We start from the raw sequence: 27,216 nt of genomic DNA, 5'->3' as shown, positions 1-27,216 counted from the left end.
TTAATGCTCTTTAACAATAAAATATTATTTACCACACGACCCTGCCGCTGACTCCCACTGAGCCCAACCTTTCAGAACTTTCCTGTATTACATTCCTCATCCACAAGATGGCAGACTACACTTAAAAGCAATATGCAAGACAGAAGGTATTGGTGTTGGAGGCTTTCATGTCTTGAAAAGTTTTGGATGATGACGCTTGTGGGTGTTTCCTTAAGTGGATATGTACAGATATGGATATGTTTTCCGGTTAAACTTACCTGTATACATGGTATTATCTGTACAGCTTTCAAAGGAGGACTGCCGTGATTCATTAGAGATGATCTGCAACCTGGAGTCGGACGGAGATGAGAGGGCAGCTTTCAGCTTATGCTCAGCCTTCCTGACCAGACAGCTTCTCCAAGGAGATGCATACTGTGCTTGGTAAGAAACACAAGCCACCCCGTTGCTTATTCTACATTGGGTTTCTTGTTTAAGGAGGGAGGACAAGATTTGTAAGGGCTAAACTAAATAGCATAGTGATTGTGTTAGTCCCAGAATCTACACCAGTCTTATTAATAAGGCTATAGGTTTTTGTAAGAAATATTTATCATTATTGTCTGTTTTCAATATTATATATTATAATATATTTTCAAGTAAAATGTAAAACACATCACACTTAAAAAGATGGAGGTAACTGGCAGGTAGTCATTTGGACAGAATAAAATGAGTGGCCGTGCTTGTTACAGTCTGCGACAGCCACAGATACCAGATTTTTTTTACCCCAGCAGTAAAGTTTAAAGCAGAATTGTTTTATATGTTCATTCAGTCTAAATGAACTAACAGTCATAATGCATCACTTGCACATAATCAGTATGGAGTGTTGTTAATGCACACTCGGTGTCATTGTGTATTATATGTTGTTGAGAGGCTGATGTATATTGAACAGTCAGTTAATGGGCAATTAATTCCCTTACTTCAAACCAGGGAGCTCACTCTGTTTTGGAGCAAGCTGCTGAAGCGCCTGGAGCCATCAGAGCAGGCCTTCTTGGACAGATGCCGACAGATGTCCTTACTTTCCAAAACCGTGTACCACATCCTGTTCCTCATCAAGGTCATCCAATCAGAGGTCAGTAAACAAGTAGCTCTCTATCTGTATTATCAGTGTGTGGACCCTCTGAAAATGATTTTAGCCAGTTTGCCCTTTAAGGTTAAAGCAATCTTGTTAGTATTGAATACTCACTGCATGTAAGCTTGAAAGGTGGTTTTATGTACATAGACAACAGTGACCACAGTCAGCTTTAATTGATGTGATTTACAATGGATTTGTAAAGTGATCCAGTTTCAGAAGGAAAAAGTGCCAATCCATATAGAAATTCTCGAACCTCTCCTGCATCAGAATTGACTGTTTCACTGTCCGTGTGTTTGAACATTGTTTCAAGCCAATCTGCCAAAATAGTGTGCTCAGCATTCCATGGGTTATGTTTGCTTACATTGTTCATAAGCGACAAACTAAAAAGCTGAAGGCACTGAAAACAAATGGAAGTGTCTTTAGCTGTATTTTGACAATGATGGAAGTATTTGGAGCAGGCTGCAGCTGCTGCCCTCCACAAAGGAGAACGGTAAATATTTTTAAAGCCACCTTTCAGGTGTTCAGGTTGTGAGTTTTTGATACTGAGAACATTCTGCATGGACTCTTTTTAATGGATTAAAAAGTAAGATGTGTGCGTTTTCTGTCTACAGTGCATTACATAATGATTATGATGAAAGTAATGTGCTGATTCATGTTGATGTGAGAAATTAACATCTACTAGCAGCTTTAAATGATTCAACTTGCTGTTTTTCATAGATTGACACCGTTGGCCTGCCAGTGTGCATTGAAATGTGCATACGGGCTCTGAGGATGGAATCAGATGATGGAAGCACAAAGGCCACTGTGTGTAAAACTATTTCCTGTTTGCTTCCCACTGACCTGGAAGTCAAGCGAGCCTGCCAGCTGACTGAGTTCCTCTTGGAGCCCACAGTGGATTCATACTATGCTGTGGAGACTCTTTACAATGAACCAGATCAAAAACTAGAGGAAGAGAATATGCCTGTTCCCAACTCGCTACGCTGCGAGCTCCTGCTGGTTTTTAAAACCCAGTGGCCCTTTGACCCGGAGTTCTGGGACTGGAAAACACTTAAGCGTAATTGTCTATCGCTAATGGGTGAAGAAGCTTCAATAGTGTCATCCATTGACTTGCTGAATGATACTGAGACCCCTGAAGAAGAGGAAGACTTCATCAGTCAGGAGGGATTTAAGAATATCCCAGACCACTTAGTTAGCGGCACATATGAACTAAAAGATATAACAGACAAGAACAGAAAAACAGAGAAATGAAGAAACTGAGAGAAAAGGGTTTCATATCTGCCAGGTTCAGAAACTGGCAGGCATACATGCAGTACTGTGTGCTGTGTGACAAGGAGTTTCTCGGCCACAGGATTGTACGCCATGCACAGACTCATCTGAGCGGTGGCGAATACAGCTGTCCGATATGTGCTCAGACCTTTTCCTCAAAAGACACATTGATTCCCCACGTAACATCACATGTTAAACAGTCGTGCAAGGAAAGGCTGACTGCAATGAAAACAAACAAGAAGTTGGCTAATTGTAAAACAGCAACGCCTGTTATTGCCGCATTAAAGGCCAAGACAGAAAATGAACTTTATGAAAATGCTGATTCCCTGGGGCAAAATGGTGGGTTGATTCACAATGTTCAGGCCAGAGTTTCTAGTGCATCACAGAGAGTAGTGAGGACAATGTGTGCCCTGTTGGAAAATGCAGAAGGAGCTTTAAATTTTCAAAAATCTCATTGCACATGTTAAAGCTCATGGAGACAATGAGGAAGCTAAGACTTTCCTCGAAATGCAGAGCAAAAAGGTCGTTTGCCAATACTGCCGTCGCCACTTTGTTAATGTTACCCATCTTAATGATCATTTACAGGTCCACTGTGGTGTGAAACCTTACATCTGTATACAGTTAAACTGCAAGGCGAGTTTCCTGTCCAACACTGAGCTCATCATACACAGGAAAACGCATTCTGCTTTTAAGGCTAGATGCATGTTTCCAAATTGTGGAAGGATTTTCAATGAGGCCTTCAAACTCTATGACCATGAGGCACAACATTATAAAACGTTCACTTGTAAAGCTATGGACTGTGGAAAGGTATTCCACTCACAACGGCAGCTGGATTTGCACCAGGGGGAGCATGCCAGACTAGAAGAGGAGACCAAATCTTCTGAACAGACGTCACAAAATATGCAGCCTGGCCCTTCACTCATTGAACAAATGCTTTCAGGTCACGCAGGCCTTAAACAAGAGAATTCCCATGAGAACTGGAACTCTGAATCTGCTATTATTTCAGACCCCGGAAGGCTGTCGGTGTCCATTGAGAGTTTGCTGAAATCTTCCCAAGCACCTGTGGAAACCTTAGGACAATACACAGTCAAAGATGAACCACATGATACGCCTTTCTCAACCAGTCAGTCAAATAATTCTGTGATTCAGCCTGTGAATTCCCACATGTCTGTTCATAATAGAAACAGAGATGGTTTCGGTGGGCATTCATTTGATTATATGAGACAGCAGGATCAACCAATACCGCCATATGAAGCTAATTTAGCTAACATGCCATATAGCAGTAACACAGAGATCTCACGAGGCCAGCCCCAGATGTTCCCCAGTAAAGCAAGTACTGGATCAGTGAGTTACAACTCTGAAACCAACTCACCATTTCCAGGGCAGCAAGGGCCAATGTGCAGTAGTAACCTGTTAACAGTGTCACCGCCCCAGAACTCCATAGAGCCAGCGATGTCGCAACCACTTCCACCAACAGTAACCCCACAGCCTCTTACTGGGAACAGACCAGAGAACTCTGTGACATCTTCAGCTAGCACAGGTCCCCCTCCAGGACAGAGAGAGCGATTTCATTGTGCATTTGAAACATGTGCAAGACACTACAGCTCCTACAGAAGTGTTACCAAGCACATGAAAACGGTTCACCCAGACTTCTATGAGCAATGGAAAGTTGCTCGAACTAAAATCAAGACAACCTACGCTCCAGCACCGAGCACATCATCTGCCAGGCATCTCAGTTCACTCCCCTCCCTTCAGCACCAGCAGGGCAACACGGTACCAGTTTGTGGAGTTCAGAGGCAGAATGTTATCCAATCACCACCTTATACTAATATGGGTGCAAGCACAGACTATAGTGCTCTGCATTCCCATTCCTCTTCTGCCCACAACCAGAATGCTTCACTCTTGATGGAAAATGTTCTAAATCCCATTGTTCTCTCTCAGCTAGGAAGTGATACAAATCTAATAACTGCACAGTCCCAAGATTCAGGTAGTCAAAATTGTGGCTCTTCCCACGTCTATCCATCAAACATGCATGTGATGCCACAAGTCGGTTCTACCAGTGCTGCTCTGCCAATTGGTGTCCCATCTTGCTCTATAATGGGATCAACAATGAACAGACCAGCACAGTCTTTGCCGTCACCACTTCTGAAAAATGGGTCCCAGTCAGTTTTGACCTCCTACATGGACCGTGCCAAGGAAGTGTCAAAACAAGCAGCTGACCACCTTCCACCCTATATATCACCGATGCAAAGCAACTTAGTCTCCGATTCCAGGGCACCAGAAAAACCTATATCAATGCAAAATCATGTGCAGTCCAGTTTTCCCTCACCAGACAGTGCAAGCCCAAAAAACCGTAACAACCAATCTCCAAATGGCTCAGTTGGCTCTGAAAACAGTCCTGAAAATCAAACGAGAACCAGAAAAAACAGAAGGACCAAATGGCCAGCTATTCTTAGGGATGGCAAATTTGTTTGTTGCAGGTGATTTAGGCAATTTAATAGCCCTAAATCCCTGGGAGGCCATTTGTCCAAGCGTACAATCTGCAAACCATATGAAGAGTCGGAACTGAACACAGACCTGCCAGCATCATTTCTTGACCTTCTCAATTCAGAGCAAACAGTTAGCACTGCACCACCACAGTTGTCTTATAATCCTGCTGCTGTTTATCAGGAGAAGCCCCATCAGTCAGTAATACATGGTTCAACAACCACAAAAGATTACCCCACTCCTAATTATCCACAAGATAATTTGCCAGTGTATGGCAATGGTGAGTCAAATGATGACATACTTAAACAAATCATGGCTGAATCCAACATGTCTGATCTCTTTGTACACACACCTGCTCCCCAGCCATTGTTCCAAAACCCTTGTGTTCCCTATGGAGCTGGTGAACGTTTGCCCGGGAGCTCAGTCATACAGCATACAGAAAATGTCCAGCTGAAACAAGAGGACACTTCGTACAGCACCGCCCATTATCCTCAGACAAGCGTTAATACGTTTGCTGGAAGTGAGTTCCCTGACCCACTTCTTACACAAATTCTTACAGAAAACTCTTCCACTGCGCTTCCTGGAATTGTTCCCACGAATCACAGTGAAGGGTATCACTCTGAGACAACCATTCAGACACAAGATACAGATCAGAACCCAGTGAGGCAAAGACTGTTACCTGATAGTAAGCTTAGTCCAGCAACAAGAAGTGGCAAGCATTCTGAGATGCAAAGGAAGACCGCTGAACAAGATATTAAGAAGAGACTGCGAGAGCAGATATTGTCCGTCGACTTTCAACGTAGAAACAGCTTATGTCATTCAAGCAAGACTGACCCTAATGCCAATTCAAAGACTCCCAAGTCTTTTGGTCCAGTGTGCAGTCCTTCCAATAATTCTGGACTTCATCAAATGTCTGGTAACGCAATAAGTGACTCAGCAAGTGAAGGACAAGTTATTCAAGAAAACTCTGCAATCATCCCAGGAACCTCTGGCGAAATTAAACAATTACTGAACACACAGAGCTTTACTTGCTTCAGAGAGACCTCCACCCCGCAGCAGGAGATACTGAGCCCCACAGGCATCGCAGCAAATGATGCAGATCTTGAGCCCACTCAGTTATCTGCCAGCCAGCAACAGTGGATGACAGAAATTCAAAGTGCATTTGAAAGGCTTAACTTGGTCAGAGAAATGTCTGATCAGATGTTGGCTAACACGGAGCAGAATAGCAATCCCACAAACAGCCAGGCAGGATCTGCAAAGGCCGTTTTGCGTAGATCAATATCGTCACTGGTTGTTAAGCCATTTGCTTGTGAGAATGAGAACTGCACATTTAGTTCAGTGTCAAGTGAAGCGCTTTGGAAACACCTCTCCAAAACTCACAACTACACACTTGATATGGTGAATGAGGTTAAGAAAAGGTATGGCCAATATGCTCCTTTCAAGTGTCAAAAATGTAGTAAAAGATTCACTCGTAATTCAAACCTTCGTACTCACTACCAGTCAGCTCATAAATTATCTGCTAAGGAAATAGCAGATCTAGATTCCAAGCGCAAACTGGCCAAAGCTGCAGCTATGCAGAACTGGCCTGTTGGAACAAACCAGGATCCATCAACTCAAACCACACCGGCTACTCCTTCGTCAGTGCAGAACAGAACTCATCTATATTCACTCCAGGATGCACCTGATTGCCCATCACAAACATTTGTACCATGTACTAATGTGGACATAACTAATCGGAAATTCCAAGATGACAGTCGCTCAACAGTCATTCATCCCTTGCAGACAGCTCCCGTGCACAAACAAGCAATGACCCCGCCAGTAAAGGGCCAGATCTCTGCATCAGCCTTTGTTTCAGCACAAGCAGGGATGGCAGCAGAACAGTGGACACACAGACGGCAAAGAAACTTTCCCAAGGTACCCGCTCAACACGCAAGTGGACACGTGGGACCCCCGTTGCTCAAAGGGTCGGCTCCTCTCACGCAGGCTCTGTCTGCCACGCGTCAGGCTAATGGCCCTCCACCTCTCGACAAACAGTCTGCCAAGCCAAGCATAGACATTACCAAGAAGACAAAAGAGAAGAAGCCAAGCTCAGGTGATGCCACGAGTCCATACAGACCATATCGCTGCGTTCATCAAGGCTGCGTGGCTGCCTTCACCATCCAGCACAATCTGATCCTCCACTACAGGGCTGTTCACCAGTCTGCTTTGTCAGCATTGGAGGTGAACAAAGAGCAGGACCAGAGTGAGGGACTGGATGAAATAATGGACCACAATGATGAGGAGCCAGAGGCAGAGATCCCCCAAATTTCTGAATTCAGATGCCAGGTCAAAGACTGCTCCCGAGTTTTCCAAGAAGTCCCCAACCTTTTGCAGCATTATCTTCAGCTGCATGAATTCAGCCTTGATAAGGTTGGTAATATCTTGTCCATCATTAAACTGGGCAGGTTTGCTTGTGGCCACCAAGGATGCACAGCATCCTTCACTGCTTTCTGGAAGTATATAGGGCATGTCAAAGAACAGCATAAAGATATGAAGTTGGCCAAACCTGAACAATTAAATGGCTCGTTCAAGTGTGAAATTGAAGGCTGTGACCGTTCGTATGCCACAAAGTCAAACCTGCTCAGACATGTCATGAAAAAGCATCAGGACCTCTACCAGCCTAAACTAAAGAATCAACAGATAAAAGAAGATGGGATGAAACAGAACTCTAAAACTTTGCATTACCAAATTACCAAGACGAGTAATGGGAAGGAAAACATTGAGAGCAATAAAAAGATCCTACAGCGGGGAGGTGACACAAAGAGAGTTAGCAAGGTGAAAAAAAATCACTGGACTAAATATGGAAAACCCTCCTTAAAATCTAAAGTGGAGGCATCTGCAATGTGCACTAAAAAAATTCCTCTACAATACCCCTGTATGATTAAAGGTTGTGAGTCAGTCATGAAGTCAGAGAGGAGCATATTGAAACATTACGTGGGACACGGACTGTCAGAAAAGTACCTGGAACAGCAAAGGAGTCACTTCATATTCTGCAAAAAGTTCCCCAGGCAGAAGTGCCGACCCATCAGGAGTGATGACTCCAAATCAGACAACACGTCTGACCTGTCAGACAGTGAGGTGACAGCCGACACCGGCCTGGAAGGAGGGGAATATGGATATTCAAAGCCTGTCCTACGCAAAAGGACCACCGCAGGAATCCCCGCTGCATTGTTCGACAGCAAATTGTCAAATGATGAAAGTTCCGATGGCTCTGTCGTGCTAAAACGCAAACGAGGACGTCCAAGAAAGCTGATCGAAAACATTGTGAAACGCAAGAAAATTCCGCGTACGACCAAGATTGATGTCGTTTACAGCAGGGACGATGAATCCGACTCCTCTTGCCCCGCTGTAACCCAGGAGGAGATGACTGAGCAGAGTGCCACACTGGCCTCTTTCAAACCAATGGGATTTGAAATGTCTTTCTTAAAATTCCTGGAACAGTCAAATAAATGTGAACACTCCTTGACGAGAAATGTTGATGTACCAGAAGTACGGAGAAAAACGAACAGTCTGAATAGCAAAGACACCTGCGTCAGGTTCAGCAACCGTCAGAATTTGAAGTCCCTCAGTAAGGTTAAAATAATCCTAGACAGGGCCTTTTCAGGTGTCACAGACCTCATGTTGAAACAGCTGCAGGACATGCGGCCCACAGTGGTATTGGAAAAAAATGACCAACCTGTCTGTTTTTGAGAAGCAGAATCTCAGGCTGAGTCAAATCTGCTGCAGACTGGTGCCCTGCATATGAAAGGTTTTTACACGTCCAGTTATTAAAAAAAAATGTTGTTTTGAATTATACTGTAATATTATCTGTACAATTTTTGTCTCTTTTATAGAAGTGTATAGCATGTTTTTATTTATGGGCTATTAAGTCAAAAAGTTATCTGACCATTTGGCAGAAAGTTGAAACATGTCATCAGCGTTTGGCGTCTTAATTATCCCTGTGGGACTTCCAGACAGATGGACTTTGACATGGACTATAATGTTATGTGTAGTTGTGATTTAAAGATGTTGATTATTGTGCGTTGTGTATATAGTTTGAAATCACCCACTGCCACCAGCAGTCTTACTATTAAATGAAGAGCTTTTTTACAACCAGTTTGACTTTTTTTCATCATTTAGTTAGATTACACTGCAGATTAGGAATTCCTTTAATCGTGTAACGATTGGAGCTGCTGCATGCACACTGAATGGAAAATGATTTTGTGGTTCAAGTTTTTGATGATTAAAAACAAATGAGCTCTATGCTGTAGTCATGATTTCTGAACTAATTTTAGGTGTTATGGAAGTTTTCCACTCTTGTCATTTTGTGCATTTGTAGTGCTTACTTCAAAACACGCCGTACACCTAGCAACACCTTTAAAGCCCACTAATCAACACACTGTCTCTTTGGTTAATTCAGACACAAAACGTAAAAGCTGTACTGGTTTTAAAGGGGTCCTTTAGCAGTGCTGGTCAGATCTCAATTGTGGATGAACTGTCAATCAAAGCAGCAGCTCACAGCGGAGAAGCTGTTAAATAGTGTGTTCAGTACATCTTTGAGAAAGAAGAGCAGATTTATTTCAAGGTGTATACATTAAGACTTTATTATTGCACTTAACATGTTCAGTTGTAGCATGTGAATAGCAGGAATGAAAATCCACCAGGTTAACAGAAACAGCACCTATACAAAGTTGGGAAAGACTGATTAACTAACAGCTAACTTATCTTAACTTTAATTCTTATTTAACTTTAAAAAAGTGTAGTGTTGCTAAACAACAGAACAGATTGTCAAGAACCATAAAAGAACAAGAACACGTTCACACTGTGATGACTGACTTTCAGAATACACACGTGTGACTGATCAAAGATTGTTAGCCAATCTTTGATCAGCACATTGATGAGTTAGGTGGAGAGTGACGCTGTCATTTTAGAACTTTTTTAGTTTTAGTCTTGTTTTACTTCTGTGGCACAAAATAGTTTAATTTGACTTTCTAAAACTACATCAGAGATAACTTGATACATTTTTGAGGCATTGAGTCAACAAATGTATTTATGAATTAAAATATTATTAGCAAAATGAGGTTAACTGGAAAGAGTTTTCTGTGGTGAGTAACAGATATCTGCTGGTAATCGCACATTTCTCTTGTGATTCATCTTAAGAACTAAACAGCAGTCTAAATACAAAGCACTGATGTCCAGCATCAGGTCAGGATTACATCTGATCTGGATATCTCTAACAACATTGTGATAGTAGTGTTCTATATTAAAAGACAAGCAGGAATACCACAGAGCATTATGATCATTTCAAATATTCCAGAAGATTTTCTTTCAAAGTGTGTTTTTTGTGCTTTGTCAAGACAAAACAGCACAGAGCTAGTCAGTCGTTCAATTATGAAATCAGATTGGTGAAAATGGTATAATAAAAATCCTATCTTGTGAAAACAATAGTATGGAATAACATTTTTATTTGTTTTATATTGAACATTTTGGGCCCCCATAGTCACAAAATAACTGGAGAGAGATGTCTGGTCAAAAGTGTTCTCAAGATATCTAGAACAAACTACAGTATCTCACAAGGACTTTTGTCAAGTGATAACCTGTTAAAAGTAGCAATATCACACTCTGTTACTCTTTCTCATGTAAAAAGAAAGTAAGATTAAGTGAGTATTATCAGGAAAATGTCCTTAAAGTATTGAAGCAGTAAAATGTCCCCGTGACTGGTATATACTATATACTATGTGTACTATTATATATGTAAAGCAGGATGTTGCTGCTGTAGTTGTTGAGCTGTAGCAGAGTTTGAACTCTTTAGTATCAGACTGCAGCTAATGATTATTTTCATCTGGATCAATTTGCTGATTATTTTCTCCACTAATCCATTGTTTGTTTAGTTTGTAAAGAATCTGATAATAGTGAAAAGCTTCCCCATGCCTGTTGTATCCAGCCAAGAGTCCAAACCTCAACATGATTAAAAGTCTAAGTCAGGGGTCTGCAGGCTGCGGCTCCTTTGCCCCTCTCTAGTGGCTCACCTACTTTGTCAAAACATTTTAATAAATAACATTTTTCTATCACTATTGTAAGCCTAAAGTAATCCTAGAAGTATTCAACTGTAAAAACATGTAGCATATACATCGGATAAAAAATGTAAAACACTTTGTCATCATGCCACATCCTGCTGCTAAACTCAGTAGCAGAGTCCTGTGCATTTAAAGGGCTAAAAAAATTTTTACGGCTCCAAACAAGTTTATTTTTTTCTTTCTGGCCGAAAGTGGCTCTTTAGATAGAAAGGTTGCTCCTAAACTGGAGGTTTCATCCAGACAAGTCAAAGTGTAATGGCCCGTCTTTCATTAGTGTTTGGACTGGTTTAATATCAGTTCACACTGATAAATGAAATGACAGCTCAGCCTTTCTCAATGTATGCCATCTGTACCATTCAACTGTGTTAGCTTTTTGTTTCACTTTGAGGTGGAGAATGTGCTCCATCCAGCCCTGTGGGACTGGACTGGCAGGTTTCAGCATGGAATGGTGGCTATGTGCTGCTGTCCTCTGTGTTTACTGTGTGCTCAGTGCAGACAAGCTTGTTGACATTAGAAACAGGGGACTGGCAGCGGCTGTAAGCCTTCTTTTCCACCGGGATGTACCGCTTGGTGAAATATTTCAACAGCTGCTTCCATACAATGTACACGAGCTCCACAAAATTGAGAGCAATACACAGAATGGAGGTGCAGCCCATGATGTAGAGAAAGATCTTCTTCTCTGTGGCTCTGGCAATGTAACAGTCCACCGTGTTGGGACAGGGACTCTGGCTGCAGCGGAGCAAGATGGGCACCCCAAAGCCATTGTACAGGAAGTAGAACGCAAGCAGGGAGCCCACCTCAAAAGCTGTCTTGAAGACCAGGCTGATGATGTAGGTGCAGAACAGACCTCCATCAATGCTCCCTTTGTCGGCGTACAGTTTTCGCTTGAGTTTGGCCTCCCGGTGCTCCCTGTAGGCCACAGGTAGGATCACCAGAAGGGACGGGGTGGACACCATGATGAGCTGCAGAGCCCAGAGGCGCACCTGTGAGATGGGGAAGAAGTAGTCGAAGCAGGTGTTCTCACAGCCGGGTTTCTGGGTGTTGCACACAAAATCCTTCTGCTCGTCCTTCCACACCTGCTCAGCCGCCGCCACATACACCAGTATCCTGAAGAGGAAGACTACAGAGAGCCAGACGCGGCCAACCACAGTGGAGTACTTGTTCACCCCACTGAGGACATTCTCCAAAAAGCCCCAGTTCATCTTCTCTGAGTAACCTGCCAAGAGATAAACAGATAGGCATAGGAAATACAGAGATACTCCAGTGTTTTTACCCTAGACTGTATAAAAGGTTTTTACCTATTTACAAGAAATGTATTGTAGGACTACATGATACAGTATACTATGATGACCACCCTCCTGGGGGTCACTGAATTGCATTTATTGGACTACATTATGAAAATAATTAGGTAGATTTAACGTCTTTGACATAGGTAGCCTCTGCACTATATTACCACACATAATTTGTAACGTAGAGTGTGCACATCCTAAACATCCTAAAACACTGGTACGGTCGCTCAAAGCTGTGCTCAAAGTTATCAGAAAATGCACACATTCATGAAGGAAAGGCAGCATAGACTAACACTTGTTATCCTGCTGGAAGTAGCCATCAGAAGATGGTACACTGTGGTCATAAAGGGATGGACATGGTCAGCAGCAATACTCAGGTAGGCTGTTGCATTTAAATGATGCTCAGTTGGTACTAAAGGGCCCACTGTGTGCCAGGAAAATATCCCCCACACCATTACACCACCAGCCTGAACGGTTGCTTTAAGACAGGATGGATCCATGCTTTCATGTTTACACCAAATTCTGACCCTACCATCTGAATGCAGCAGCTGAAATTGAGACTCATCAGACCAGCCAACGTTTTTCCAATCTTCTATTGTCCAGTGTTGGTGAGCCTGTGTGAACTGTAGCCTCAGTTTCCTGTTCTTAGCTGACAGGAGTGGCCCCCGGCGTGGTCTTCTGCTGCTGTAGCCCATCTGCTTCAAGGTTGGACGTGTTGTACGTTCAGAGATGGTGTTCTGCATAACTTGGTTGTAACGAGTGGTTATTTGAGTTACTGTTGCCTTCCTATCATCTGGAACCCGTCTGCCAATTCTCCTCTGACCTCTGACATCAACAAGGCATTTTCCTCCACACAACTGCAACTCACTGGATATTTCCTCTTCTTCTGACCATTCTCTGTAAACCCTAGATATGGTTGTGCGTGAAAATCCCAGTAGATCAGCTTCTGAAATACTCAGACAAGCCCGTCTGACACCAACAACCATGCCACGTTCAAAGTCACTTACTGTAAATCCACTTTGTTCCCCATTATGATGCTCGCTTTGAACTTCCGCAAGTTGTCTTGACCACGTCTACATGTGATTGGCTGATTAACTATTTGTGTAACCAGCAATTGAACAGGTGTACCTAATAAAGTGGCAGTATATTTATATACATAGGGTGGAGTCAGCTAAAATAAGCCACTTTTTGATAATTGACTTATAAAACCATCAAAGAAGCTTTACATGAGAACTAATGATATTTTTATAAATTGGCATTTGTCTCTTAGATATATGTTACAAAATGTGGAAAAAGTATCATTGTTTTAGAATTATGAGAGTTAGAATATTAGCACGTTCCCTCTGGACCATTTTACAATGTTCATGTAAAATGAGCCTTTCTATGTTCTATCACATGAAAAATGAAATTGCAGCATGTTACGTGTGTAACAGGTAGGCAGCTGTGGGCCTGTAGGTCAAGAGCCCATCCGGACAGTATCCACCCAGAGGCACTGTGTGCAGTTTGTATATTGTCATTCATCCACATACCGAGTATACAAATAAATGTAATGCAGTTTCACACGGTCCACAGTGCCAAAAACAAGATCACTTAAACAACTAACAAGACAAGACACCATACAACACAACACAGTAACTAACACTAGATGAGACACAAGAGAGATCTATAAATGTATGTGAGTGAACATGGTGTGGCTTAAGCATAATAAAGTGCGTAGAATGACCCATCTATGAATACTATACTTAATAATAGCAGCATCAGAAGTGAAAGCAACAGCAACAGTGACAATAATAAAAGTAATACTAATAGCAGCATCAGAAGCAGTGATAATAATAACAATAGTAGTAGTAATAGCAGAATCAGAAGTAGAGATAATAATAACAATAAAGTAGTAATAGCAGGAGACTAAAAAGCTGTGTAGAATTGTCAGAAAGAAGTGAAAGCAGAGCACTTACCAGGAGCTGTCTCCGCTGTGTGTCCTGCAGGGCCCTGCTCTGTGCCAACCTTGTGACTGAGATCACACACTTTCTGTTTTATTTTAACTTTACATGGACAGGTGGATGGATTATCTCAGCAAAGGAAAAGTGCTCACTAACACAGATTTGGAGAGATTTGTGAACAATATCAGAATCAGCTTTATTGCCAGGTATGTGTACACATACGAGGAATTTGACGCAGGATTGTACGTTGCTCACAATGTGCTTACTCGTACAAAAATACAAAATCACAATAATAAAAATAAAATAAAATCAGACACAGACTTCAGTGTAGACAACACTAATATACACACTGTGAATAAAAACAATATAGACATATAGACAAATAGTGCAGTGAGCAGAGTGCAAAGGATGCAGGAGTATGTACATATACATACCATATACATGTCGGAGGTGAATGTGATATACAGGTACATATACATGCATACATGTACACAGTGCAATGAAGCATAGTGCAAAGGATGCTGGAAAAATAATAATAAAATAATAATAATAAATAGGTATAAGTAGTTTGTGCAGGAGTTATGATTTGAAGTAGGTGGATTTGGTATACAGTATCTACAGTATGACAATATAACAGTATGAACAGCACTGAATGGTGAATAAAAAATAAGTGTAAACCAGTAAACAGGTGGCTGATTAGAGACAGAGTTACTGGGTTAGTGCACAAGACTTGTTCCTGACACTGTGAGTCAGAAATCAGCTGTTCATCAGAGTGATGGCTTGTGGGAAGAAACTGTTCATAAGTCTGTTGGTTTTGGCGTACAGTGCTCTGTAGCACCTACCAGAGGTGAGAAGCTGGAACAGGTTGTGTCCGGGGTGAGATGGATCTGCAGTGATGTTTCCTGTCTGTTTCCTGACTCTGGAAATGTATAAGTCCTGAATGGAGGGCAGGTTGGCACGATGATGTTGATGTGATGATGTGAGTCCTGACTGTCCGTTGTAGTCTGCTCCTGTCCTTTTTGGTGGCCGATCCAAACCAGACAGTGATGGAGGTGCAGAGGACAGACTGGATGATGGCTGTGTAGAACTGGATCAGCAGGTCCCTGGGCAGGTTGAGATTCCTGAGCTGACGCAGGAAGTACATCCTCTGCTGGGCCTTCTTGATGATGGTGTACACCACTTCAGGTCCTGGGAAATAGTGGATCCCAGAAACCTGAAGGATTCCACAGCAGACACAGGGCCGTTGAGTATGGTGATGGGGGGAAGAGTGGGGGGGCTCCTCCTGAAGTCCACGATCATCTCCACAGTTTTGAGCATGTTAAGCTCCAGGTTGTTGTGACCGCACCAGAGAGCCAGCTGATCAACCTCCCGTCTGTAGGCCGACTTATCACCATCCCGGATGAGGTAGATGACCGTTGTGTTGTCAGCAAACTTCAGAAATTTGACAGATGGATCTCCTGTCCCCACTTCTGAAGGCCTCCTCCTTTTCGCTGTGAACCAGGGTTTTTGGTTGTTGTATGTGTGGAAGGTTTTATTTGGCACACACGTCCTCACAAAAACTGATGTAAGATGTCACAGTGTCGGTTAGTTCGTCCAGGTCAGTGGCTGCAGCCTCAAAAACACTCCAGTCAGTGCAGTCAAAGCAGGCCTGTAAATCCAGCTTTGACTCGTTGGTCCATCTTTTCACAGTCTTTACAACAGGTTTAGCAGATTTCAGTTTTTGCCTGTATGTTGTGATAAGATGAACCAGACAGTAATCAGAGAGTCCCAAGGCTGCACGGGGAATAGAGTGATAGGCATCCTTGTTGTGTAGCAGTGGTTCAGTGTTAGTGTCCCTGGTGGGACACTTGGGTCTGTGTATGTTCTGATTGTTTGTTTTTTCGTTTGAACCACAAAATGAACAATCGAGAAAACCACCTTTTTTTCGTTTGTCATTTCAAACCAAAAATGTTTTTCCATACAACATTTATTCAACATATATAGCACATACATACTTTTAGTGGCATTGAATGTACGATATATGGCTGCAGAACATTGACTCTGAAGCCATAAGGTAAGAACATTTTATGAGGTCCTAAAAAAAAAGAACCTTTGAAATATGGCCTCACAGATAGGGATGCAGCAATTTCCAGATTTTACTATTAACCGCGCTTTAAAACGTTACGGTTAATTAATTGAAAAGGCTCCGCTACACCGAGTGTTTCTGTTGCACGGAACAAAACTGTGGCAACTTGCATAAAACAAAAACAAAGTTACAGGAGCGGTGCACCAGCTTAAGTGTCGTGCTTATCAGAAGCTACTGTACACTGGCTAAACTCTGTCAGAGGGACCAAACTGTGAAGCTTTATTTGCACCAAAGAAACGGCTGAAGTCGGCAGTGTGGGAGCATTTTGTAGTGATGGCAAGTTCGAGTCTTTTGACAGACTCGTTTATTCAAATCTCATTCATTAAAATGAACTAATCATTTTTTGAGTCATTTCATTCAGTTGAACTAGGCTGGTTATTGCGGCGCTGCAGCCCTCTAGTGGGCGATTAAAAAACAGCGCCGTTCTCAAACACAGAAGGCTGCCTGGTTTGCTTTATTATAAGTATAATGCACAAATTCATCTCTTGATTACTGTATATCATCATTATATAAACCCCCCCAGGCCCACTAAACACACTCTTATTAAAATTCAACCAATTTAATAATAATTTGGATCAAGCCACCAAGTTCTTAAAGAACTCCAGCACATAGAGAGGAACAAAGAAATAAACACATATAAACGTAGCAATTTGGCAGGTCTGGACGCAGAATGGGACACATCAGGTCCCAGTTCTACCGGGAGCCAAATTACCTCCGAGGTCGTCTCCTCTCCAAAACAAACGGACCCGGACATTAAAACATTAAAACACAGCCACGTAGCAAAGTTAGCGTTAGCCCTGTAATTAGCTAACAGCTGATCCGGTCCGCCAGAGAACGCAACGTAACTTTTCCTTTTTATTTACCAACAGAGCCATGCTGTTGTTTCACAGCTCCTGACTGGTGAACAAGCTGCCGTGTTTGAGAGCGATGTGCTCATGTTTGTTTCTCTGTCTGCAGAATCCGCATTTGATGTGGCTCATTCTGCGTCCAGACCTGCCAAACTGCCGCGTTTATATGTGTTTATTTCTTTGTTCCTTACTCTGTGCTGGAGTTCTTTAAGAACTTATTGTTACTCGATTATTGTTAAATTGGTTGAATTTTAATAATTAAATTCAATTCAATTTTATTTATATAGCGCCAAATCACAACAACAGTTATCTCACAGCACTTTTCATAAAAGAGCAGGTCTAGATCATACTCTATGATGCTATTTACAGAAGCCCAACAGTTCCCACCAAGAGCAAGCACTAGGCGACAGAGGATACTAAGAGTGTATTCATATAGTGTATCAAGCTTATTAATATTAATATTTTACTCATGGACAGGGACGTTAGGCTGCTGTATGAATGAGCACTTTAGAGATAATGATAGTAATTATATACACAAGCCTTTATATGGCTGGTCTGGTTGTATACTCAGGAAAGATTGTGACAATGGAAGGATTTAGCCGGAGTAGTGGTGATTGCACATTGAATATGGTTTTTTACACGGTTTGAATTTGCTTGTAGGCCCAGGGGGGTTTATATAATGATGATATACAGTAATCAAGAGGTGAATTTGTGCATTATACTTTGTCAAATAAAGCAAGCCAGGCAGCCTTCTGTGTTAATCGCCCACTAGAGGGCTGCAGCGCCGCAATAACCAGCCTAGTTCAAATGAACGAAATGAACGTAATGAACGAAATGAACGAAATGACTTAGACGAGAGATTAGTTCATTTTAATGAACAAGATTTGAATGAACGAGTCTGTCAAAAGACTCAAACTTGCCGTCACTATTTTCAATGGCTTGGTTTGTTGCTGCATCGAACAACGTGCACCACACGGCAAGCTTGCGCACATGCTGCGGTCAAAGTAGTTTATTTTTAGCGCTGAGCAGCTTACAGTGCAAATCACTTCTTTTCTGAAAGGGCCTTTATGGAAGACAGAACGTAGTCCTCTCAAGACCTTGAGTCACTGAACATTTAATGTTACATCATGTTGTCTTCTCCTGTCTGTGTTGTGAAAATGTTGCCAGGTGTAAAACACTAACATACATCAGGTGCTTATAGACTTTCAGGACTATAGGCTACCTATTAACTGCATTTCAGTTAACACTGCACTCAATTTCTTTCTCTCATTTTCACTAAAACTTATATGTATGGATGAGAGTCGATTATTCCCCTCCTTTATAACAATATCCCCGGGGGGATAAAAGTTAATGTTCCTCTTATATTAATAACACTTACATATTATAGAAATAAAATTGTTAATGTAATTAAATATTAAAAATCAACTTAAGTCATTACTAGTGTTGTGAAATTAATTAATGCATAATAATCATAATAATTGTGAAATCATGATTATTTCTCTGAAAATAATCGTACCAACAAAATCGTAATCGTTGCATCCCTACTCATACACCTGACTGACGTCCTGAGAAGACATTCTCAGCATTGACAGCCTTTTCTTTTATAATTTAATTATGTTTTTGGACTTTCTACAGGCCTGCTGCTCTTGAGAACCTCATAAATGTTACCTTATGGCTTCAAAGTCAATGTTCTGCAGCCATAGTAGTACATTCCTGTTAATACATAATATTATATGACATTTAATATTGCCATGGAAGTATGCTATACAGTGGTGCTTGAAGTTTCTGAAACTTTTAGAATTTTCTGAATTGACTGGCTTCCTGTCTCACTCAGGATTGAGTACAAGATGTCCTTCCTTACCCACCAGTGCATCCATGGTGAAGCCCCCCCTCCCTACCTCAAGGAACTCCTCACCAAAGAAACCTCCACACCGACCCTCCAATCTGCCTCAGCATTATGTGTACCTACATTAATTCAATTCAATTCAATTCAATTTTTTATATAGCGCCAAATCACAACAACAGTTATCTCACAGCGCTTTTCATGAATCTGTGATGTTATTTACAGAAGCCCAACAATTCCCACCAAGAGCAAGCACTAGGCAACAGAGGCAAGGAAAAACAGAAACCTTTTGATTTATTGGTGACAATTTGAGACAGTACTTGACACTGTAGATTTCTATGAAAATATTCAACAACCAGGATTACTATTTATAGCAGATTTTGAAAAGGCCTTTGACAAAGTTAGATGAGAGTTCATTAAGAAATGTCTTTGTTATTTTAATTTTGGAGAGAATTTTATCAAATGGTTTGAGACACTCTATAAACAAACCATCAGTAGAGTCATAAATAATAGGTATTTATCTACTGGAACACAAGGGGTTCACCGGGGGTGTCCATTGTCACCATATTTGTTCCTGATATGTGTTGAAATATTAGCAATTAAAATTAGAAAGAATACAGATGTTATGGGTTTGAATCCAAATGGTATAGACACAAAACTTACAATGTATGCTGATGATGCAATCTTTTTTATACAACCAAAACAATCTACTTTGGAATCCATGATCACAGATCTAAATATGTTTTCCAAAATATCAGGTTTGAAGCCAAATTTTGAGAAGTGCCAAATATTGAGAATAAGGATGATAAATGGTACAGATTTTAATTTAAGTTGTTCTGTTCCAATTAGATGGACAGTTCCGTAGACATTTTAGGTATTCACATACCAGATAATTTAAAAAATATTGTTAAATACAACTATGACAAAAAAATGCAAAAGTACACTTACATTACAAGGAAAGGTCACATTGATTAATTCATTGGTAATCCCCCAATTCGTTTATTTAATAATGACTCTCCCAACTCCTGACACTTTTGTTAAATGCTTTGAACAAAAAACTTTCAAATTTTTATGGAATAGTAAATCAGATAAAATTAAGAGACAATATTTATACAATTCATATGAAAATGGTGGATTAAATTTAAAAAATGTCCAAGCAATGAACGGTTCTTTAAAAGCTTCTTGGGTTACTAAAATATATCATCACAGGCAATGGCTCACCAGTAAAAGATTATATACATCCTTTTCTTTCTTTGGTTCTGATTTATTTCCATTTTTTCAATTAAAATCATTACATATTAAGGAAATATTTCAGAACCAATTGAAAGAACTCTCACCCTTTTTTAAAGATGTACTTAAAGCATGGTTCAATTTCCAGTACCATCCTCCTGACACTCCAGACGATATGCAGAATCAGATACTATGGATGAACTCTGAAATTACTGTAGGAGACCAACCACTTCTGTGGAATACATGTATTCAAAACGGGTTAATTTTTGTGAATGACCTCTTAGATACATCTGGTCACATTATCTCATTTTATGATTTCTCAATACAATTTAACAAATGTTTAGATTTGTATCGATTCAATCAGATTGTTTCAGCAATTCCGATTGGCTGGAAACAAAAAATACAAAATAAACACAAGCAATTGGTTTGTCTCCCAAAAGTACAATGCCAAAAATGGTTACATAATATAAAAATAAATAAAATAATTTATAATTGGAAGTTATATTCTGCACTTTTTCCTCACAAAATCTGCCAATACTGGGAAGATGAAATCAATGCACCAATCCCATGGAAAGAGTATTTTAGATCACTACAGTAGATTCATATTCAAGATAATTGCAAATAAAAAAATTTATGTCACAATGAAAATAATCCACATTGCAGATTTTGTGAGGAAGAAGAGGAAGACCTATGGGATTTATTTTACTTTTGTCCAGTGGTGTATAAATTTTGGTCAAGTGTCCAAGTCTGGTTAAGGACGGCTGGAATAGAACTTACCACAAACATTTTATTAATAGCGAAAATGTTTATTTTTAAAACAAAAGTATCACCAAGCCTGTGTTTAAGTCACATTAAGAATGGTCTCATCTTCTTTTAGAAAAGATAATAGCAAAAAACAACAATCAATTAGATGAATATAACAAAAATGTGTTGTTGAATAATTCCTTGTTGTTTCTTAAATGTATATAAATTGACATGTTTGTTCACTTTGTTGGTTTGCTATAGTTAATCTAAAAACTCACCATGCAGTACTAGTGTTGTATTACTCGGAAGTATTACTCAGAAGTGTAATGAAGCCACTGGGAGAATGACTGTGGTCTTGTTAGGTAAAAGTGTTGATCACTGTTGTTATTCTTTCAATGTAAAGTTTGACTACTAAATGTTTAATAAGTGTGTACCAACTCATATTTTATTCGTACACTCTGTGTGTTTATGAACCTGTGCCTTTTCAATGTGCCAACATGAGCAGAGCAGATGCTCAGGCAAAACCTAGCCAACCGTAACATACACAATGGTAGTAAATGCTCCGTACTTGTATAGCGCCTTTCTAGTCTTTTTGACCACTCAAAGCGCTTTTACACTACATCAGTCACACACATTCATACACTGATCAAACGGAAACTAGCATTCACACTCAATCGGGGTTCAGTATCTTGCCCAAGGACACTTCGACACGCAACCAGGGGGAGCCAGGGATTGAACCGCCGACCTTCCGATTAACGGCCAACCCGCTCTACCTCCTGAGCCACAGCCGCCCCAAGTAAGGCACCTGCTTTAAGTCACGTACGCCAGGCTTGAGATCCTGGCAAACTGAGGCCAAGAATGAGATCATGACACATTGTGATTAATTAATTTCACCTGGTACTGCAAGGTACGGTATGAAACTAAGCTTTGCACTGCAGAAACTAAACTTTGTATGAGACACAGCACCCTCATGGTTGGCATTGTTGAATCATGTAATTCTTTATTGAATCATGTTATGCATTTATCAAGTATGTTATTCCTTATTAATTCTTTTAAAAAATACAATTGTAAGTGTTCAAGTTTTAATGGTGTCAAATTATGCCTGTATAACTTTTTAAAAAATACGGTGAGACTGAAGTTGAAACATATTGGTGAATTTCTAGTCCAGTTATGTCATAAATATAAAGAAGGATAAATTGTAACAATAATTATGCTTAATAACAGCTAAAAAGTGGAAATTGACACATTAGTGAAAGGGTTAAAATGGTAAAACAGTACATAAAAACGGCCACTAGATGGCAGCAGAGGATAAGAAATTCACCAATGGAGAGGCGTGGTCAGCGAACACTATAGGTGGAGTCAAGCTGTAATGCGCACCTGAAAGGAGGAGATAAGGTGGAGTTAAGGTGTAACGCCCCCCTGGAAGGAAGAGATAAGGTGGAGTTTAAGGTGAATATAAGGTGCTCAGCTCAGTTCCATCCTGAGACCTGCAGGGATGTTACTCGGGTTTACCTGTCCTTTATTGGAATAAACTCTTTTGCACCGACTCTTGACCGTCTCCAGTGAAGTCTTTGACTATGCAGGCCCGGCGGTCCTTATTTCCAACCCGACAATTGGCGAGCCAGCCAGGAGGTTGAGTCCAGGGGTCGAGAGTTTCTGACCGGGACGGACAGCCTGTATATGAGACACGTGGCCACATAAAAAAGGTAAGCAGAATACCTGTTTAACCAAAATTCTGCATTTTTAACTGTGTCTGAGTACCGGATTTTCTGCCCAGGTGCGAATCTTAAAGTCTCCTCAATCCTGAACCTAGAATAAATTTTAAATACTAAAAGTAGTAAAATTAAGTATGAAATATTTTACTAAAATATGAAATCTGGAATTTAATGGTGGATTGAAACTAAAGAAAGAAAGAAATTAAACGCTGGAATGGTAGAGTCGGTGCAAGTCTAAATGCAGGCAAAGTGCAATAGCAGCAAAATTTGCATGTGTGTGTGAACCATGGTGCGAAATATGTCTGTATCAAAGTGTGTGCAAAGCTGGTAGATTAGATGCGCTTTTTGTGTTTAATTGTTTGCTTTTAAGGGTAAGTAAAGAAAATAAGGTTTTTATGTAAGATAAGAGTTTTCCAGCCATTATCGTGAATACCGCTGTTTTGGGATCGCAGCACTTCGACTGAGTGTCAGGGAGCTTCGATTCAATCAGAACAGGGCTGCATAGGCGAAGTGAGCTGATGAAGAGATAAGAATTTAAGCATTTTTGCGGATACCGCTGACTCGGAGAGTTGCAGGGTCACAGCGGAGCTGGGTGCTTCACTGTGGTGCTCACTGGGTTGGGGCTGCATGGGCAAAAATAGGCTAATAAAATAGTCATCACGTGGCTACCGCTGACTTATATCGCAGGATTTCAACTGAGTGTTGGGGCTCTTCGATGGTAGGTCAGGACTGAACGGGCGGATGTACTATAGCACGTTACCGCTAGGAGCCTAAAATAGGACGGCGGCAGGATAGGAGAATAAAGCATGCTCAAAAGATAAAAAAAGTTTACACCCTCATGTCAAGGAAGTGTATTGAGAGGCTATTTGTGTGTAAATTGGGTCTGTGTTGAGGAAGTGTATCAGACCAGTCCATTTGAAAACCTAGTTAGTGTAAATTAAGTCAGAGGCCGGCAGGAGACAGGAGTCAGAAACATATGTGCATGTAAATGCTGCTAAAATAGAGTAGGTAGGTTGAGAAGGGTAAAATGTATGGAGAACAAATGAAGTCAATATTTAAAAATATTTAATCAATGTAAAATTAAAAATCGAGTGTCTGATAATAGTGAAATGTGTGTGAGATAAATAATGTCTACGTTTTAATTTTTTTGACTAACGTGAAAAAAATAATTATTCAGCAATTAAGATTTTGCGAATAGTACCATTAAAGGCTCCTGGAATAGGAGCACTGTTTGTTAAACATCTTTGAAGAAAAGATAAGTTTATGGAAAAAGGAAATAGCAGTGAAGACGAGCTATTCACACAGGAAGGGGATATAGGAACACAAGGAATAAGAACACATTTTTGGTTGGAACAGACTTGTAAAGATGAGGATGGTGTAGAGCAATGGCGAACAACAGATAAATCAGAAATTGTGGCAATTAACAAAATTCATTAATTTGGCACAAGTGCAGGATGAGTTTCCTGACGTGCCGTGGAAAGAGGTGATACGCAGGTGGTGGACACCAAAGACACTTGCAATAGTGTTGGAGCGGCTGTGCAATAACCCTAGTGCAACTGTTGCCATACCATTAGGTCCAGCATTGGGACTGCCCGCAGGGTATGGTATACCGGGGCGCAATAGAGTGACCTCAAATCCATGACTGAGTTTCACAATACTCCCTAGGAGAGTTAACTGGGAAACAGGCAAATTTGGGTGCATTACAAAAACACCAGCAGGAGACGGAACAGAGAAATTAGAGTACAATCCCACTAGGGAAAAGAAATATAAGCCAGGAGTTACCGTAGATAAGATACTGGTAACGATAAAAAAGACACAGATGAGGAACCAGAAATACCTAGAACAGCACATAGTGTAAGACAGCGCTACATGGGGGCAGGAATGGTGAAGGAACAAGGGAAAGCAACTCCAATGGGAGTGGTGATAAATAATCACCCAGACCAAAAAGAATTTATTGAAAAATGCATGAAAAAGTGGCATGGGAGAACAAAAGGAAAATTAAAATGGCCTCTACAAGGCACCTTCATGGAAGCATACTGTGATGAAGTGGCAACAAATATAAAACACCATAAATCTAGAGACACAAGTGAGAAGAGAGAAGGAAAGCGTACAAGGGAAAGAGAGGTTTTAGGTTGGTTCAAATTTGAGGGATACCGACACATGCATAAAGATCCACCCCCCAAACCTCCGCCAGCAATTAGGAAAGTGATGGTAGAACAGGAAGTGAAAACAAACCAGGGACAGCAGAAGGCAACTGCACCTGAGTGGTCAGTCAGACCAACACTGCCATACTCCCCAGATAGTCATACACCTAGGACAGGCATTTATCCAGTGCTAGAGACACTTGAGGGAGAGGAAAGACAAGACGTAGAGCTACAGGGGAAGTTTACAATGACCCTGACCAAGCAAACTCACACCAAAGAAAAGGACAGAAGATAGACTGCTGATGCTGAAGAGAGCGCACGCCTAACCCAGCAACGCTTCATCCATTGGGCAAAGAATCCTGAGGAACAAGACCCCATGTTTCTTTGAGCATGGGCGGAGATTCACAAGGAAGAAGAGACAGAGAAAACTACTACCAGGAGGTGAGAAGAGAATTCAAGCCCGAAGTAATGAACAGAGTGGACTACTGGCTAAAGGAAGTAAGCGCCCAGACATCACCAAAGAAAGAAAGATGGGAACCAGACGACAGTAACAGATGACACACCAGCAGAGATGCAGCTGGAGGAGGAGAATATACCCCACTCAAGTTGTCAGACTTGCCAATTACAACAAAGCAACAGCAACAGGAGAGACTGAAAAGACAACAAGAATGGAAACAGGCTAGCCCCAAGACACGAGAGGAACTGATGAAGGAAATGAAAACACTGGATGAGAACATCCGGAGAGAGGAGGAAGAACTACGTAGACTGGAAGCAGAAGAGAGAAGGCTGCTAGCACAGTGGCACAAAATCCGCAAACATTCAGACAGAGTGCTTACAACTACTCCACACACTGTGAGAATGGAGCTGAGTGGCATCATGACGACCGAGAGTCTGACAAATGCAGAAACACAAAAAGTGTTAGAGAATGTGGAGACGAGAGTGCATGAAATAACCAATCGACAACTGCAGCAGATTAATAGCACTAATGATTATATAAAAGTGCTAAGAAATGGAAGAAGAGTCTTACCCACAGTTCCCAAGAAGAAGCGATCAAGCGCCATACACATTCCTGCACAAGAGGAAGAAGAAGAAGATGAAGAAGAAGAGGAGCATCCTTGTGGACTCCTATGCCCACTAATAACCAAGGCACAAGGACAAACGGCGTGAAGGTGCCAATAAATGGATCACGGCACTGGAAGAGAGCACAGCAGGAGTGACACTAGCTTTAGGGGACATCAAAGCCCTATTGATGCATGTCGTAGGAAAACACGCCACGGAAGACATCATGAATGCAGCAAAATTACCTTTGGTAGTGAAAGGAAACATGGCAGACAGCATAGGCTTCAGTGGTCACCGAACTAGAGTATGGGCTGAGCTGAGAAGACAGTATCCGGAGAAAATGGATCCATCCAAACTGGATGGTGAAAGACTGAAGGACGATGAATGTCCAACCAAGTTCTTGATCAACTTTCAGAAGAAGTGGAGAGACGAAACTGGAAGTGCCTGGAACACCAATGACACCACGAAAAGCCTGTTCAAGGTTATGATAAAGAAAACCATGCCTCCAGAGGTCCAAAAGCAACTGGACAATGTGGTTGGGCTCATGAAGATGGAATGGCCGTTAATCTCTGAACACATTGTACATCATGTGGAGAATTGGAGAAAAGAAAAACAAAGAGAAGAAGAAGCAAACTAAAATTTGGCCACCAAATTGACCCAACTACAACTGAATGAATTAACTAAAGCAAAGAAGGAGAAGAGCAAAACACAAGCTCCAGTGGTGACTGCAGAACTATCTCAGCCAACTCCTCCTGTAGTTGTGGCACCACAGGCACCTGCAACAACGCAGCCCATGACACAAGCACAGCTGCCACAGGCACCACCAATGATGACACGAGGAGGTGTGCAGCCTGTACCTCCTCAACAGGTGTACGCACCACAGCAAGGCTACCCACAGCAGGGTTATCCACAACAGAGCTACCAACAGCGAGGAAACTACCTGCCTCAAGGGGGCTATCCACCTCAAGGAAACATAGGAGGGTACAACCGATACCAAACACAGCCAAGACCCAGAGGTGGCCCAAATAGACGTGGAGGATGGAGAGGCCCAATGGGACCGGCACAAATGCGTCGCACACAGTCCCTACCCACAGCTCAACCAACTACAAGGGGCATCAAACACTTGCTGGGGCTGTGGAGAATCTGGACACCAACGACAAGATTGTGAAACTCATCCCTGGGAAGGGCCGGCGTCTGGATGGCAATAGGGGAGCCCAGAGGAGCCTGAGGGGGAGTTAATAGGAATAGCCATCTCACCATGACCACAAGAAGAGCCTACCATGACAGTCACGATTTATGATGAAGACCACCAATTTATGGTAG

The 27,216-nt window shown here is 41.5% G+C and overlaps 2 protein-coding genes across 2 annotated transcripts in view; one reads left to right on the top strand and one right to left on the bottom strand.

Annotated features, from left to right (window-relative positions):
* Nucleotides 1–9,142, top strand: part of LOC119908647 (zinc finger protein 292-like) — a gene marked incomplete in the record, with an annotated part of 18,916 nt that extends 9,774 nt beyond the window's left edge. Inside the window, 6 exon segments of the mRNA XM_038726456.1 lie at nucleotides 284–420; nucleotides 964–1,105; nucleotides 1,826–2,333; nucleotides 2,336–2,746; nucleotides 2,749–2,814; nucleotides 2,817–9,142. Coding sequence (XP_038582384.1) covers nucleotides 284–420; nucleotides 964–1,105; nucleotides 1,826–2,333; nucleotides 2,336–2,746; nucleotides 2,749–2,814; nucleotides 2,817–8,590 — 7,038 coding nt within the window.
* Nucleotides 9,143–9,457: 315 nt separating this feature from the next.
* On the bottom strand, nucleotides 9,458–14,264 carry LOC119908669 (gap junction beta-7 protein-like). Its single transcript, XM_038726498.1, has 2 exons — nucleotides 14,201–14,264; nucleotides 9,458–12,172 (listed from the first exon to the last, which is right to left on the bottom strand). Exon 2 carries the CDS (start codon nucleotides 12,156–12,158, stop codon nucleotides 11,409–11,411), a length of 750 nt encoding a protein of 249 aa, XP_038582426.1. The 5' UTR covers nucleotides 12,159–12,172; nucleotides 14,201–14,264; the 3' UTR covers nucleotides 9,458–11,408.
* Nucleotides 14,265–27,216: the final 12,952 nt, after the last annotated feature.

Source organism: Micropterus salmoides, unplaced genomic scaffold (genome assembly GCF_014851395.1).
Source record: "Micropterus salmoides isolate LMB-PRFRI ecotype aquatic unplaced genomic scaffold, ASM1485139v1 Ms_hic_scaffold_18, whole genome shotgun sequence".
In the NCBI taxonomy this organism is placed as follows: Eukaryota; Metazoa; Chordata; class Actinopteri; order Centrarchiformes; family Centrarchidae; genus Micropterus; species Micropterus salmoides.
Note: the sequence above shows the minus strand (reverse complement) of the source record. Positions and strands in the feature narration are given on the sequence as shown.